Below are 17720 nucleotides of genomic sequence, written 5' to 3'. Positions count from 1 at the left end.
ATTCCTTATGATGCCACAGCAGATAAAAACCAGCTGAAGTTACAAATTTAAACTGCACTAATGAATTAATGAATTAACCCCTCTCAGGAATTTGTATTTTAGTGTCCCTGATTTTCCCAGATGGAAATGATCCCTCTTCTTTCTGAAGTCTATTATTTTTTGATCATGCATTTTTAATGAGCCTTCATACTTATATTGGCTGTATGTATCAATTCCTCTATTAAAATATAAATTTCTAGAGTTCATAGAATATCTCTTACTAATCTTTATATTTCCCACAGTTCTTAACATAGTGGCTTGCATAGACTAGGCACTCAACAATTTAAAATTAATTCTACAAGTATTTATTAAGCAATTTTTTTTTGGTGAAAGACAGAGTGTTAGGCACTTGGGCTATGATGAGAGAAATAAAATAGTCCTTGCCTTCAAGAAGCTTTCATTTTACTTAATCACACTTGTTAAATATTGGTTAGGGAGACCTAATTATGTAAAGTATTAGCACTGGACAGGCATTCAATAGATAATCTGGGTCTGAGTCCTACTTTTGGAAATTAATAGTTATGTATCTGCTGTCAAGACTCTTCAAATGCCTGAGTCTCAAATTTCCAATCATAACCTCACAGCACAGAGTTGTTATGAGGGTCAAATGATATAATATGTGTAAAGCATTTTGTAAACCTTAAAATGCTAAGAAAATGTCAGCTATTATGATTTGTGGAATAAATACATAATGATGAAATTTTAGGCATGTGGAGTTTTGTTTGGCATCTCTCAAATAAAACCACATAGGCAAAATTCTACTCTGCATACATTTAGGGCCAACCCCAATACTAAATATTAAGGCTACCTTTTATATATGCCATTTTATATTTTATGAGTATAATAGGTGTGGCATTCACTATAATGTTGTAGCTTATTTTATGATTCTAAGCTTAGGTATGTAAAATCAAATTATTATATTTTCTCCCTTAAAGGTCATAAATAATTCTATGTTAAAAAGCTGAATTTAAACCACATAACCAAATACTACATTTAAAGGTAATACATATGAAGAAAGTTTAAAAAAATCTAAGATGCAATTTAGTATTTTTTCCACTAATCATTCATTGACACCTATCACAGCTTAATTTAACCGTACACATCCTCAGATGCCTGATAAATTGTTGCTTCCTAGTGGCTAAAATATTCATATTCTTTGACCCAGAGATCCACTGCTTAGGTATACATATGTACATACATACATACATATATATACACACATACATTTATATATAAACATATATACACATACACACACACAAAGACACTCCAGGGAGGTCAGTGATAAAAAGAGAGGTCTCATACATATGAAAATATTTATAGCAGCACTTTTAGTAGAAAAGTAGTAAAGTAGAAGCCCATTGATTAAAGAAAGGCTTAACAATTTGAGGTACATGCATGTGATGGAATAATGATGCTCTGTAAGAAATGATGAATGCAGAGAAGTATAAGAAGGGTAACATAGATGGATGCAAAATGAAGAAAGCAGAAAACAATATATACAAGCAGGAAAACAATATACACAACTATAACAAAATAGAAAGTATGACAAAAAGAAAACAATTGAAATTGAATATTTTGAAATTATAATGATCAAACTTGACTCCAAAGAAGAGGTATAAGAATGCAAGTCTTTTTCTTTCATGCCGAACTAGGAACTATGGGCATAAAGCCCTGTTTATAATCTCTGACTTGATCAATGGTTGTATGAACAACTGGACTGACGGTTCTCCCTTCTCCCTCCCCCTTATTCTTTGTTATAAGTGATGGCTCTCTGGGAGGAGAAAGAGTGATACAGTGGGAAATGATGTAAAAACAAAAGATAAAAAAACTCCAAAACAAAAAAAAACAAACCCTGTTCCTTCCTAACTTTCCCTGAATACTATCATAGAGTTAAACTGCTTCTGGGAATAGTAGAACCTTTTAGTATAATATTTAGTATAATAATAATAACCTACTTAGTATAACATTTAATGTAATAGTATAATTTTAGTACAATATAGTATAATAATAATAATAATAATAATATGATATAATATTTTACAATTTCAGGCCATTCTGACATGATTACCTCTTGATTTCCAGCAGTTTCTTTCAGTCACAGACGTAAATGATTTTTATATATATGTGTTTGTGTGTATATATATACATATGTATATACGTAAATTTATGCTGCTAGAGTTAATCAAAAGGAGCAACATTAGTTGACAATTCTATTTTTCTTTTATTTATTCATTTATTTTTCTGTTTTTCTATTTATTTATTTATTCACCAATCATTTCACACTCCTTAGCTGCTAGGGAGTTCTCTGACAATTCCCTCTTTTTTGCTTTTTTTTTCACATGGCAGAAATGAGGAGAGAACCTTATTGATTGATGGATTTCTGAGTCCAAAACCTTTCTTATCTTCACTACACCTCAATGCCTCTTGATACAAAATAAAGTGTATACTGTTGTGTACATGTTGTCTTTCCTGATAGAATGTAAGCTCCTTGAGGGCAAGGCCTGCTTCATGTTTGTCTTTGTATCCTCAGTATCTAGCACAGTGCTTTGCACATACATGTTTGTCGCTTGATACAAACTCTTAATTCTTAGAATGTAAAAACATGCAATAATAATAATAATAATAATAATAATTGCTAACATGCCTTATGATTGCAAAATATTCACGGACTATGTCAAGTATTCGTGGTTCTACAACTGAATAATTTCTGACATTTATGAAATTCTCTGAGGTTTATGAAGTGCTTCAAGTAATGTTATTCCATTTGATCCTTACATTGGCTGTAGTAGGAGCTATGGACCATGGGCAGTGTTATGCTCCTTTTGTAAATGAAGGATCCAGAGAGATCAAGTGAGAGCTTCTTTTCGAATGTTTTGCCTTTTCTAGTACTGAAACAGATTCTAGATTTCCCCTTAGTTCTTAACTATTTCCAGCAATTGTCAGCTCCAATTTATTATATTCCTGAATTTTGTCTTTTTTTAATATTCATATTACTACAGATTACTATTTCAGGGGAGGTATGATAATAATAACATTATGGCTTCTTAGTTGTGATAATAATGATAATAGCTAACATTTCTACAGCCCTTTTAAGGGTTTGCAAAGTGCTTTTTATGCATTATCCCATTTGATCCTCACAACAATCCTGTGAGGTAGGTGCTACTACCATCATCCACATTTTACAGATGAGGAAACTGAGACTGAGAGAGGTTAAATGACTTGTCTGGGGTTCCACATCAATTCAGTTTCTGTGACAAACCTCAAACACAGGTCTTCCTTACCCTCCTAGATCCAGTCCTCTATGTACTCTGCCATGTTATTGCTGTTTAATTGTTTTCAGTCATGTTCAATCCTTCGTGACCCCATTTGGGGTTTTCTTGGCAAAGATACTGGAGCAGTTGGCCATTTCCTTCTCCAGCTCATTTTACAGATGAGGAAACTGAGGCAGTGTTAAGTGACATGTTCAGGGGCACACAGCTAGTGTCTGAGACCAGATTTGAACTCAGGAAGATGAGTTTTCCTGATTCTAGTCCCAGCTCTCTGTCTACTGTGCCTCCTGCACCCACTCATATAAGAGACAGTTACTACATTCCTACCTAAAGGTAAATGCTCTTTTCCTCTAATTCCCTTGAAACTCTCACTGCTCCGCTTCAACAAGTTGTTTATCTATTTCATTCTTGGGAGCTGCTCAGCTATGACAGGGCTATTGGGGAAAACTTTCTATTCAGCCTCATTCCCATGCACTCTGAATTGGTGGACTGGATAATAATACTTAATACTTTGTGTGTTGCATACATCTGCTTCTTGCCTGTGGAATCATCATCTATGAATGAGAAACAGCTATAGTTGCTAAGCTAATAGAAGTGGGAAAAAGGCACTATAATGCTGTAAAGGCAGCAAAATACATTCTAAAGTCATTCGGGAAGGATTCAGAGATTAATTTTTTCATGTTAATCTTACTGACATGAATTGTGATGGTGGGAGCTCTATCCCATTTCTGTCTTTTTTTCATCATCAGGCTACAAAGCTTCTGAAAACTGACTACAAAGTACATGGCACCAAAGTCACTCATCATATTGGGATCACACTCTGGAAATTGCATGAGGGTTTAAAATAATAATGAAAAAAGTACTCGTGTGTGAAGGCTCTCAGAATACTTTGCAAATAAGCAAAGAGTAGGAAAATTACATAGGAGGTGGGCAGAGGACTCAGCACTCTTTCTGCATTACAAGTATCAGGTCATCTGAAGACTGGCAATAGGGGCAACTAGGTGATGCCGTGGCTAGAGCACTAGCCCTGGAGTCAGGAGGACCTGAGTTCAAATGTGGCCTCAGATGCTTACTAGCTGTGTGACTAGTCACTTAATCCCAAAAGCCTCAAAAAAAAAAAAAAAAGACTGACAACGAAGAAATGTGCATTTGTTGATTTGTAACTTTCTGTTACAATAGGTTGACATTTTACCTATCTAAGAAAAGGAGGCTGACTGTTATTCAGTAAGTAGAATAAGTAGATTAGTGGCAGAGTAGGACTTGGAATTTCCCGTACTTGGAATCAAGTACATATGAGTTCAAATCTAGCCTTAGACACTTCTAAACTGTATGACCCTAGGCAGGTCACTTAAATTCTCTATCTAAATTTCCTTATCTTTAAAAGTGGAATAAAAGAGGTGGTACCTACCTCACAGGGTTGTTGTGAGGATCAAATATGTATATTGTTCAGTTGTTTCAGTTGTGTCTGAATCCTTGTGATGCCATTTGGATTTTTTTTTTTGGCAAAGATACTGGAGTGGTTTGCCATTTCCTCTTCCCGTTCATTTTATAGATGAGGAAACTGAGGCTGAACAGGGTTAAGTGACTTGCCCAGGGTTACATAGCTAGTAAGTGTGTGAGGCTAGATTTGAACTCAGCAAGATGAGTCTTCCTGACTCCAGGGTTGGCACTCTATCTACTGTGCAGCCTAACTTTGGTGCTTTGTAAACCTTAAAGTGTTCTATAAATGTTTTACATTCATGTATGTATGTATGTATGTATGTATGTATGTATGTATGTATGTGGATGGATGGATGGATGGATGGGTGGATTGCCACAGGCCAGACAAGGAGTAGTATTAGACTGAGGTCTTTAAAGGCAAGGACTGTATTTTGCCTCTTTCTGTATCCCTAGCACTTAGCACAATTCCTGGCATACAGTAGGCACTTAATAAATGTTCATGGACTGGCTGGTAGATAGAGAACTCATTTCTAAGTCTAAAAGACCTGGATTTAAGTTCCACTTCTGACATATTAAGTACTTCTGTCATAGGTTTTGGTATCCCAAGAAACTCTCTAAATGGTAAGTTGCCGTCCATTTGCTGATTTACATCATTAGAAGAATTTTTTTTTTTACTGGGAACCATTACACTGATGAATCCATAGGTTCAGACCAAAAAAAAAAAAACCCTGCAAAACTAAATCAGTACAAGGCACTTTGACAGGTACTTGGAATACAAAGACACAAAGCATTCCTTGCTCTAAAGGAGATGACATTCCACTGGTATGCAAAATACACTCCTATAAGTAGGCCATGAGATAGCCAACAAGGATTATAGAGAAGTGATGTGAAGGGCATCACCAAAGAAATGTAGGCTTGTGGAAAGAGTAGCCCATGTACTCTATTAGTAGCCATGTGATGGCAAAAGAATACCTTAGCATGTTGGGTGGACCCTCTCTAGAGAATTGATGAGAAGACAGAATGAGTCACACAGGATGGGCAGGCTTAGATGGTTATGATTTGATTGCTAGATAGCATAGTAGATAGAGTATCTGATCTGGAGTTGGGAAGACTTGAGTTCAAATCCAGCCTCAGACACTTATTAGGTGTGTGACCACAGGCAAGTCACTTAACATCTGTTTTCCTCAGTTTCCTCATCTGTAAAATGGGGATAATAATAGTACCTACCTCCCATGTCTGTTGTGAGGATCAGATGAGATAATAATTATAAAATGCTTAGCACAGTGCTTGGCTCATAGTAAGTGCTATATAAATATTAGCTATTTGATGGTGATGATGAAATACCCACCCTGATATCACAGATCTATTATATATAAAGTAAATATAATACAAGCTGGGGTGGCAGTGTTTTCTGGGGATTCCTACTGCCTTGGTTCATTCTTCTAAGTTCTGACCTTTTGCTTTTCACAGCAGGGAAGATGAAGTAAGCTTTAACGGAGCAGATAAGCACTCCCCTAGGTTGCATAGAACAAACGAGAAGCTAGCTCATGCTCCTAGGAAAGAATCTATCACACAGGTACAGCAAAGGAGTTTTTAAAAGTACATTTTCTCTTTTCCTGCTTGTACATCCAGTGGCATTGTATCCTTTCCTCTGGATTTTTCAGGAAACTGGCAAGTGAGTTTTGAATGTCATTAAAAGCCCATGTAATAGGGATGTCCAGGTTACTCTGATTATACCTGCATGCTAGTAAGTATGAATTAGAGCCATATGACAGAGAATGAGAGTCAACAAATGCAGTGCCAATACATAAGGATAGAAAACAAATCATGGGACACTAAGAGAAAGCTTGGATAGAGACCAAGGAATCCCTAACAATAATACTATGCACTGGGGAGAGGATTGCAATTTCCGCCAAAGAGGTTATTCTGTTCATGATCTCATTTGCTTCTTTTGACAACTCAGCGAGGAAGGTTAAGGAAGGTATTATTAACCCCATTTTATAGAAGTAAAAGAGGTCAAAGAGATTCAAGTGACTTGGCCTTATACAAATCTGGACACAGTTGGGGCCAGATGGTGGTCTTGAGATGCCTTTTTGGGTACTCTTTTCCTGTGGAATACATTATTTTGAGGGCAGGGAATATAATGGTGGATAGAGCACTTGGCTGGGAATCAAGAAAATTCATCTTCCTGAGTTCAAATCCGGCCTCAGACATTTACTAGCTGTGTGACCCTGGGCAAGTCACTTAACCCTGGTTGCATCAGTTTCCTCATCTGTAAAATGAGCTGGAGAAGGAAATGGCAAACCACTCCAGTATCTTTGCCAAGAAAACCCCAAATGGGGTCACAAAAAGTTGGACATGACTGAAATAATTTAACAACAATAACAAATATAATAGTTTCCTTTGACTTTGTATCTGTAGTGCCCAGTACAGTGTTTTGTTCATAGTAGGCATTTGATAAATACTTATAGAAGGAACCCAGAATACCTCATTGATGTTGTACTGATACCATGCAAGCTAACATAATTGACATTCATTCAGAACTTCAGAGTGTTTTATATACATGACTTCATTTGAGCCTCACAACAGCTATATCAGGGATGTACTTTCAAGTACTGTTAGCCCCATTTTTTAACATGAGTGTTGTTGTTCATTCATTTAAGTCATGTCTGACTCTTGTGACCCCATTTGGCAAAGACACTAGAGTGGTTTGCTGTTTTCTTCTCCAGATTGTCTTATAGATGAGGAAACTGAGGTCAACAGGGTTTGCCCAGGGTCACACAGCTAGTAAGTGTCTGAGACCAGAATTGAACTTGGATCCTCCTGACTCCAGGGCTGATGCCCCATTCACTGGGCCATGAAGCTGCCCTAACATTAGTAAATGGGCTTAGAGATTTCCTGTTAGTTACACAGCTGGTAAGTACCAGAGGCAAGCTTTGAACTCAGGTCTTAATGGCTCCAAATTTAACACTCTCTCCACTGTTATGCTGCCCTAAATTGATATACTGAAATAAGTAGTCTGGTATAGGAGGGCCCAGGAGTCATATTTTAGCTAATCCTGACAACTATGAGATCATTTTTTTAACTTCTATCCAGAGTGGTTTTTTTATACTGTAAGAAAATTCTCCATCAATTCTGTGGTCATCCTAATTTCTATGAATTTCCTGATTTCCCATTATCCACAAAGATATGAGGACAAGAACCATTTAAAATGTACACTGAAACTGGATTTCCTTAGAACAGAATTATTATTTGATTAAATTTCCTGCAGTAAATATTCTGTCATTTAAAATCACCTCTCCAGGGGACAACTCCAAATCAGAATCTAAATGGAAATAGTCACAAGCCATTTACATAGAAATGCAACCTCATTTGGCCTTGTAGCCCTCAGTTTTAATTCTAACAGGTTTTTGAGCATATTTGCAGGGGCACTGAGAAATTTATATTTCGTGTTAGACTTTTCACCAGTTATTGGTCCTGGCATTGGAAAATCATTAGCATCTGGCAAGAAGAAAATCGATGCTGTTGGTGTGAGGCATGACATTACAAGCTCATCATTTTACCAGCCTTTTCAGGCAGAGGAATATGGAAGATGAAACATGGCCAATCCCTGAATTATAGACAAATTCCCAGGGCAGTCTCGGGGAGAATGAAGACTTGGAGCAATCTTCACAGAGCAGCAGCAATCATGACACTGAGGCCCAAGCCCAGATTGAGTTTTTTGTGTAGAATTTTATGGATTGTTTGCCTGTTTCCCATAGGCACGTAAGGCTGGTATTTCTTCATCCTTACTCTTCTCCCCAACCTTTTCATTCCTAACTGGAAAACTGCTGAAGTGTTTCATTAGGCCAATGTAAAGGAGAAGATAAAGTGATTTGGAGTGGGGAAGACTTGGGTTCAAATTTTGCCTTGATACTTACCAGCTGTGTGACCGTGGGCAAATCATTTAACCTCTCTGAGACTTAGTTTCCTCGTCTGTAAAATGGCGCCAATAACATTTAGACTACCTGCTTCACAGAGCTGTTGTGAGGCTCAAAAGAAATAAGGTATAAAAGCACAAATATTATTAAGGCCCTATGCTCTTTGCGATTTCTGAGGAGGGAATCTTGCATAACACAAGTAACTTTCACACGCATTTGAGGTATCCTGATGTTTCTCCACGTTTTATTTGATCTTTCTAAATCAGTCAAATGTGAATGGAACAAATAACTAAATTCATTATATTTCCTTCACCAGAACGATTTTATCTGAATCCTAATAGATGGTAAACTTTATGAGGGCAGAAACCATGTCACAGTTAAATGGTGTAACTTCCCCAACACCTATCACAATTATTCTGAACACAATAGGTGCTTAATAAATGTTTATTGAATGAAACCAAATCCCTGGATTTGGTTCTAAACTGTTCTGGCCTTAGAGTCCCACTGAGAGAGAAAGAATGTTAAATATTAGTAATCCCAGGATCTCTGCACTGAGCTTTGGTTAGCCCTAAACTCCCTAGGATAGAATAGATTTGATTTGATTTGCCCCTTCTCCCATTCAACGGCCAGAATGAGCATTCTTGGTTGCAGATTATTTGCAGTTGAATTCAACCCTGCACCCCTGAGGTGACACAGTAGAGTTCAGGGTCTGCTGAGCAATGGATTGAATTTGTAGAGCTATATTCACTTTCTGAATAGAATAGGATACAGAGGAAGCATTGCCATCTTTCTTCTATCAGAGGCTATTTCTAACCATTCTGTGGCCATGGTACAATGTCTAGAAGGGGGTGTAAATAATGGTTCATCATCAGCCATATGACAACATGGAAACTGCTAAAAAGAAGTCTCCAGCCCTACTTGAACACCATTTTTTCTACTTCATTTCAACGCTGCGTGGCACATTAACTTTGTTCCTCCAGTCACCGAGGCCATTTGACACTAGACATAAATGATTCACCATTGGGAAACAAAGTGAAATCCCAAAGCTAAAATCAAGTTAACTGAAGCATGTCTAGTAGGGAAGGGTACCTATTTGGCTACTTGAATTTATTTGTTTTAATCTAGTTGATATGTCTGGAGAACAAGTTCAGACGAGTCATAATTCTTTAAGCACAGCTACAAATATTTGATGAAAAAGACTGAACGAGCTACATCACAGCAAGTTTGAAGGAAAATGGAAGGAATCAGCTGTGCATCAGGGAGATTATGAGCTCGGCTGGCAAAACACACAGATGTGGCAACATTCACAATAGTGCCAAGCTAGACCTTGCTTGTGCCTACCAATAGGTGGGATGAAGATAGCTACCCCCTACTTTCTGGCTACTTCCAGAGGCTCCCTTTCTCTTCTAACAGTACCAAACCAGATCCCTCTCATGTTTGTCACAAATTAATTGTTCTGGGTCGTGCCACCTCTTGCCTTCTGTTTGGACTCGTGGACATATAACCTGCTGCTCATGCCTATTATATGGCAGACTTCCTAATGACTCACAGGACACAACAGTGCCTCCCAGGACCTGGAGGGACAACTTTGAACCTTCTAATCACCTGCCTTCCACAGTGAACATGTCCCTATGCACTTATTTCTTGCCTAGACTCAGGAAGGTTAACACAGTCTTACCCACTTTCACTCTCCTTATTCCAGCAATACTGAACCTCCATTTGCCAAAGAGCAGGTCTCCCTTCCAGCCTTAGCTTTCCACTCCTTCATTCCCATCCACCTCAGTCCTAAGTCCCCAATATCCCACTTTAGATCTCCCTTCTCCTTCCTTTTGTATCCTCTACAACAGGGCTTCTTAAACTTTTTTCCTCTGGTGACTCCTTTTCACTTTTAGGGTTAAGCAGCATTAATTGGTGTTGCATGGGCTAAGGGAGTGTACAGTATAAAGTGCGGTGCTATGTGTTCAGAACCAAGGCTGCCAGAAACACCTTGTGTTCATTACGCATTTGATTTGGAATTAATTTTTGGTCGTTGCACGTTCAGAAACTTTTTACTGTTGCCAAATTTTTCACGACCACATATGGGATTGTGATCAGCAGTTTAAGAAACACTGTGAATACCTGCTCCATAATTAATAAAGTTCCCTTCATCTTAAACTTCTCTTCCAGCCCCTTCACCTTCTAGCACTAAGACCTGGCTCCCTCCAGGTGACTCTGAATCTCTGGCCAGTCTTCCAATATACTTTTTAACTCCCCCCGCTCATATGTCTGTACTTATTGGACACTGAGGAAAAGTAGATGCTCCCCATTGCTATTTCCAAACTCTCTCTCTCTATAGCTCTCACTTAGCAACATCTTTTTTGAAATTCATACTGTCCAAATTTTATTACCCAATCCAGATTCTATTAACTTCTAACTGTCATGGCATTCTTTTTCCTTCCTCAATGAGTTTAGTGCCTAGTTCACAGTCTTCTTTTTGATTCCAACTCCTGTCCTTATACTAGAAGCTTTCAATATACATCTGATACCCTTAACACTTTAATTTTTTATTTCCTCAATCACTTCAGCTCCCATGACCTTCTCTTCTATTCAACCTCAGCTACACACAAGGAAGGTAATAACATCACCAATATGTGTTTCACTTCCATGTACATCAACCCCAAATTCCTTTATTTGATCATCCCACCAATCCATATTCTTCATGATCCCTGGTTCTATTCTTCATCTTTACTATGAACCCTAATATATCCATCCCTCAATAGTTTCCTAGGCCATCATCCTTGCTCTGGCTACATTTTCTTCCCATTTCAATCCTGACCCCTTGGTGGACCAGTTTAGTTCTACAGTATGATCTATTTTCAAATTTCTTGCCCATTTGTCCAACCACTTATCACATTTTTTCCAAGCTCCTAGTCTATCTTAATACCACCATCTTCCTTCTTTGCTCTTAATGTATGATGCTGAGTAGAGCTAGAGGAAATCATGAAACTGTACTAAATAGGCAAAATGCAAATTTATGTTATATAATCTCAAGTGGGCCCTCACCGAAAGGCAATCATTTTACTTCTCCCTAATTGGTTATCTATCCAACTCACTATAATGGCTGTGCTAAACCTTCCTTTTTATTCTTAAACCTCCCAATGCGACCACTTCTGCCTACTCTCATAGGTGAGGACTTCACTTCTAGGTTCACTGAAAAAATTTGAGACCATTCACCAAGACTTTCTTCTTCTCTCTTCTACATTTTATATCCCCCTGACATCATCACTCACTATTTCTCACCTTATTTCAATCTGCAATAATGAGGTGGTCCTTCTCTTTGCCAAGTTCAACTCCACTATGTGCAACTTTGATCCCATTCACTCCCAGCATATTACCTTCAATATTATCTCTCTCTCTCTCTCTCTCTTATCTTCATTTTCTCCCTATCTTCTAACTTCTCCACTGTTGCCTAAAAATATGCCCATGTGACTGCCATCTTTAAAAACCACCCTCATTTACTCTCACCATCCCCTCTAGCTTCTGTTCTATATTCCTCCCTCTCCCTTCTTCTATGACTAAGATATGAGAAAGACATCTACACTTAGTATCTCCACTATCTCTCTTCTCATTCTCTCCGAAAAACTCTGCAATTTAGATTTCAACCTCATCACTCAATTGAAACTGCTCTCTCCAAAGTTACAGATAATCTCTTAATTGCCAGATTGAATGGTCTTTTCTCAGGCAGTCAATTGACAAGCATTCATTAGATGCTTATGGGCCAGGCATCATGCTAAACTCTGTGGATACAAAAAAGACAAAAGATAATCTCTGCTGTCAAGGTTTTCATCTTGACCTCTCTGGAGCAGTTGACACTTGAGTACTTTCTCTTTTTTTGTTGGGTTTTCATATCACCTTTTCCTGCTGATTCTGAACTCTATTGCTGTTAAAGGCAGCACTATCTTCTAGTCACTCAGGTTCATCACCTCAGAGTCGTTCTTGACCTTTTAATCTTTTATTCATCTCATGTATCTACTCAGTTGCCAAATTTTGTAATTTCCCTCTAATATATCTCCTGTATCTTCTCACACACTTCCACCCCTTTTTAGGCCCTCATCTTCCCTTGCCTTGATTATTTCAATGACCTTCTAATTGATCTTCCTGCCTCAAGTCTCTCCCTACTTCCATTCATGCAGCTACCAAAGTAGTTTTTCTGAAACATAGGTCTGACCATGACATCAGTAATCTCCAGTGGCTCCCTATTACCTCTAAGATCAAATATAAACTACTTTGTTTGACATTTAAAGATTTTTACAACCTGGAGTCTTTCTGCCTTTGTAATCTTACATATTATGTCTCTTGATGATCCAATCATTCTTGCCTACTATCAGAGGCATGCAGGAATCAGCTCCTTCTGGCTAGCTGATTGGTAAAATTTCAATGTGAGTATTTGTGCCTTTGTACGAATTTGTACCAGGTAGTGCTGTTAATAGAGTGCTAAACCTAGAGTCAGGAAGACCTCAGTTCAAATCTAGCCTCAGATACTTCCTACCTGTGTGACCCTGATATTTCCTAGTTGTGTGACCCTGGGCAAGTCACTTAATGCTGTTTGCCTTAGTTTACTCATCTGTAAAATGAGCTGGAGAAGGGAATAGCAAACCATTCCAATATCTTTGTCAAGAAAACCCACAAAATGGGGTCATGCAGAGTTGGACATGATTGAAACAACTGAACAACAACAATAACAACATTTATGCTTTGGAAATGGCCAAACACTAAAAATCAAGGCTTGATTTATTGTTTTGTGATTGCCTAGACTTAAGAAAGTGATGGAGAAAGGGTTAATCCTATAGATAAAACTTAAAAGTCTGTTCAGTGTTTTATATACCTCTGCCTAAGATGCTCCTTTTTCTGTCTCCATACCTTTGTACTCCTTGTCCCCAAGATTGGAATGCTTTCCCTCCTTTATCTCTGTCTCCTATAATTCATCTCTCCCTTTAAGATTCATCTCGAACTTTCTGTGGGAGGATTTTCCTGGCCCCTCAGCCAGTGGTGTGTCTTACTCTGTGGTGAGCATCTGTCTCCTCTGTATAAGCCTGTTTATCTACAGGTTATCTCTCCCAATAATATGCAAGCTTCTTGATAACAGATTGTTTTTGCTTTTTATCTGACTCCTCAGAGCTTAGCAAAGTGCTTGGCACATAATAAGCTTTAATGAACTTTGGTGATTGATTGACTAAGCAAAAGAAATCACCAAAAGGCAGGGAGAGAGAGGAAGCCTCTTTACATATCTGAAACCAAAGTCTTAAGGAGGAATTCTTTCCCCTAGGTTACATTCAATGGGAAGGTTTGCTTGGTGCAAAGCATAGCTGAGCAGTGCAGTTATCTGGACATAGGGGTGGCCTATTCTACAAAAAATCCAGACCAAGTTCTTCAAACTCCTGAAGAAGGTAGATGGGAATGACTATAGGGGAAAGTAGTCCCCATAGGAGAGCAGCCTCAGTTATGACACCTGGAAATGGTCACTCAGGGCCCAGTGATGGAGCATTGACAGTCAGTCATATCATGTGGACTTGTGGAGAACTGCCGGGGGAGAAAGGATACTACATCACCAAGCTACCATAGGCAGAAAGTGCCACTCATCCCATTCCTATCAGCATTTAGTCCAGAGTCCTGTTCACTTACCAATTCCTTCTTCTTCATGCACTCCATCAGTATTATGAAAAGATGCTGAGCTTGAGTTCGAGTATAGGTGAACGTTTTCTGGATGGTAACTAGCAATTGGTCCCTCAAAGATTCGTTAATGAGGCTGAAAAAAAGAAACGTCATTAAAATGTATATACAACATCGAATTTATGGCCATGAACAAAAAATTAAAAGATTAGTTGCTTTTTTCAAGGACTAGAGAAGGGTAGGAAATATAGATTTGCAGAAGGACGCAATGGAGGGAAAAGCAAACTTGTTGAGTGGAAAAAAATGTGCTGTCTTTGAAGCAACAGTTTTTCACCTCTGCGATTTGATTTCAAATCCGGTCTGTGCACAGGTTGACAGAAAACTGTTGTAGGCTTCCAGCTATGAGGATTTCTAAATGAAAGCTAGCATGGGGATTTTCCATTTGGATTCTGATTTCAGTTGGGATCTCTATTTGAGTTGAACATGCCAATGTGCCAGATGGGCTAAGGAAACTTGTTTTTAGGTGTTTTTTTTTTTTTGAAAGCCACAATGCTTATGTCTAATAAGGACCTTTAGGTGATTGGTTATTATGATAGTGACTAAAGTTGTTTAAATGAAGAACAAAGGTATTTGTCAGGCAGGCCCTTGGCAAAATTGTTTACAGAGGTTTTTAATATGGGATCTATGTGTTCACTTTTAAAAAGAATTATAACTATTACAATGGAGTTAATTTCCTTTGTAACCCTGTGTATTTTATTTTATGCATTAAAAATTATTTTGAGAAAGGGTTTAGTCTTCAACAACACTCCAAAGGGTTTAGAAGGATGTTTGACTTTTCTCCCCACTCCCAAATTCTTTACTTTTCCCTCCTCCAGTCCTTTCCATACAACTTCAGCAACATGCCCCTCTCCCTTAGAGGCATCCATTCCCTTTCTTTGGGTTTTTAGAATTCCCAGGAAAAGGTTCTGACAAAAGTTAAGTTACACTATTATGGGAATTTAACCAATGTTTAGTTCTCCCTGGGGCAGTTACATTTTAAGCTTTATCTCTGATTATGAAATAGGATGACAGGTCTTTTCCCACCAAGATGGCATAGAAGATGAAACAGTTGATCTCCCCAAGTCAGAAGCCATGTGATAGTCCTTGAAGGCCAAAAAGACTGTGCTGAAGGGAGGACAAAGGCACGGAAAAGAAGGAAATCATAATGTCTTCTGCCTCCTGGTAACTCAAGATACCACTAAGACACTTCTGGTTCAGATAGCCCAAGGGCTTTTGGAAAAATACCCCTAGGATAAATAAGGTTGATCATTATGCTATCTATCACGTTTCTCTGGGTCTGCCATGAAATAGACTCAGGACACCACCACCTTGGTATACACATTGTGGATATCAAGGCCAACACATATCGGATCAAGCAGATTGTAAAGAAGCTCTATGATACAGATGTGGCCTAAGTCATCATCATGATGGAGAGAAGAAGGCCTATGTCTGACTTCTTCCTGACTATAATACTTTAGAAGTTGCCAACAAAACTGGGATAATTTAAACTATGACTTGTGATAGACTTTTACTAAATTTTTGGAAATCCAGATGGTCCATGAGATGGTTTCCTACTGTTTGGTTTGTTAAATGTTTTCTATTTCTTGTGCATTTCAATCATTCTTAGATTTCTTTTCTTTCTTTTTTTTTTTTAAGGGCAGCAGCACATGAAGGTGGAAACACACTGTCCAACCAACACTTAATTTAAACACTATGAACCCCCTTCTACTGGCATCCAGGTAGTTTGCTTACATCTGCCATCAGGCGGCTGCCTAGAAACAGCATTAATGTAGATACAGAGCCTTGGCCAGAGTTCGAATCTCACTTCAGGCTGTGAGTTCCTTGAGATCTGGGACTTCTTTCTTTTCATTTCTTCATACCTTTCGTGCTTAGCACAACAACTGGTGCTATGTAGGTGCTTAATAAATGTTTGTTGACTGACTGGCAAATCACTTAACTTAACTTGGCCCATGTTTCCTCATCTGTAAAATGGGGATGAGTAGTGTATCATAGTATATAAAGATTTTGCTTCAGAGTAGAAAGAACTAAATTCAAGTCCTGTCTATGACATATATTGATTGTATGACCCTGGGGAAGTCACTGGACCTTTGTTTCCTCATCACTAAAATAAGGAGGTTAAGACGTTGGCCTCTGGGGTTCCTTTCAGCTCAAAATTCATGATCTTACGAGCCTTGTACCAGGCTGTTAATTATATACATTTATAATTGTAGCACTTCACAAATCTTGAATGTGAAGTATTCCAGAGAACTTTATACCCATACCGTCATACTTTCGTGAAATATTTCTGATTATCCAGTTAGAAAAGCCATTTCCACATGCAGATTTAAAAAAAAATAGTATCTCAAAATTTGTTTTCCTGTCTTTCTGCTTAGCCCTAAGGATGACAGAAAGGTAAGGTCCAGCAGAGATCTCAGAGAAAATCTAATTCAAGTTCCAAACTTTGCAGATGAGGAATCTGAAGCCTAGAAACAGGGAATAACTTTTCTAAGGTCAACCAGGTAGTTCACAGCAGATATAGGACTAGAGTCCAGGACCCCTGACTAATATTCCAATGTGCTTTCCTATTCACAATTATTATTGCTTGCTACTCCTCTCTTTGTGAAACAAAAAATTGTGATGTTCGAAACAAAGCTACCAAAGGTGGCTCAATGAATAGAATCCTGGGCCTAGAGTGAGGAAGACCTGAGTTCACTCTGGCTTCATACACTGACAGTTGTCTGACCCTGGGCAAGTCACAACCGCTATCTGCCTCAGTTTCCTCAACTGTAAAATGGGGATAATAATAGCACCTACTGGTTATTGTGATGATCAAATTAGATAATATTTGTAATAAGCACTTGGCATAATGCCTGCCATCTGGTGAGTGCTATATAAATGTTTATTTGCTTTCCTTTCCTCCCTGCTTCTACATTCCCCTTCCCCCAAAGTCACTCAGCATTTTCAGAGAAAGACTCTATAACATTCTAATTATACCAGCAACATGTGACTCTTTGGGATGAGGGTTTTCAAGGGCCAATTAGTAGATGCCTTCAAGATGCCACAGGGTACCTTTTCTGGTACAGACTGATGGTGATACCAGTATTGATGGTACAGCCTCGCTGCTGTACTTTGGACTTGAAGCTGAGCTTGCTGTGTAAGGGTATCATGAGAGAGCTGCAGACTAGAATGGCTTGCCCACTGGGCCACTAGAGAGCACTTACTCAATTCAGCTAGGCTCTTGTTTTTGTCAGATCTATTCAAGGCTTAAACTCAAAGATGAACACTGGTCAACAGTAATTCTTTTCTATATATTTCCTTCCCTTTCCTTGTATGGAACACCAGCTACGTTTATCCTACATGG

At 38.3% G+C, this 17720-nt stretch overlaps 1 protein-coding gene across 1 annotated transcript in view; it reads right to left on the bottom strand.

Moving 5' to 3' along the window:
* Nucleotides 1-17720, bottom strand: part of TRPM3 (transient receptor potential cation channel subfamily M member 3) — a 696557-nt gene that overhangs the window by 201974 nt on the left and 476863 nt on the right. The window contains 1 exon segment of the mRNA XM_027839430.1: nt 14333-14456. Coding sequence (XP_027695231.1) covers nt 14333-14456 — 124 coding nt within the window.

Source organism: Vombatus ursinus, unplaced genomic scaffold, assembly GCF_900497805.2.
Source record: "Vombatus ursinus unplaced genomic scaffold, bare-nosed wombat genome assembly UNPS02014832.1, whole genome shotgun sequence".
NCBI classification, from domain to species: domain Eukaryota; kingdom Metazoa; phylum Chordata; class Mammalia; order Diprotodontia; family Vombatidae; genus Vombatus; species Vombatus ursinus.
This window is presented reverse-complemented; position numbering and strand designations above follow the sequence as displayed.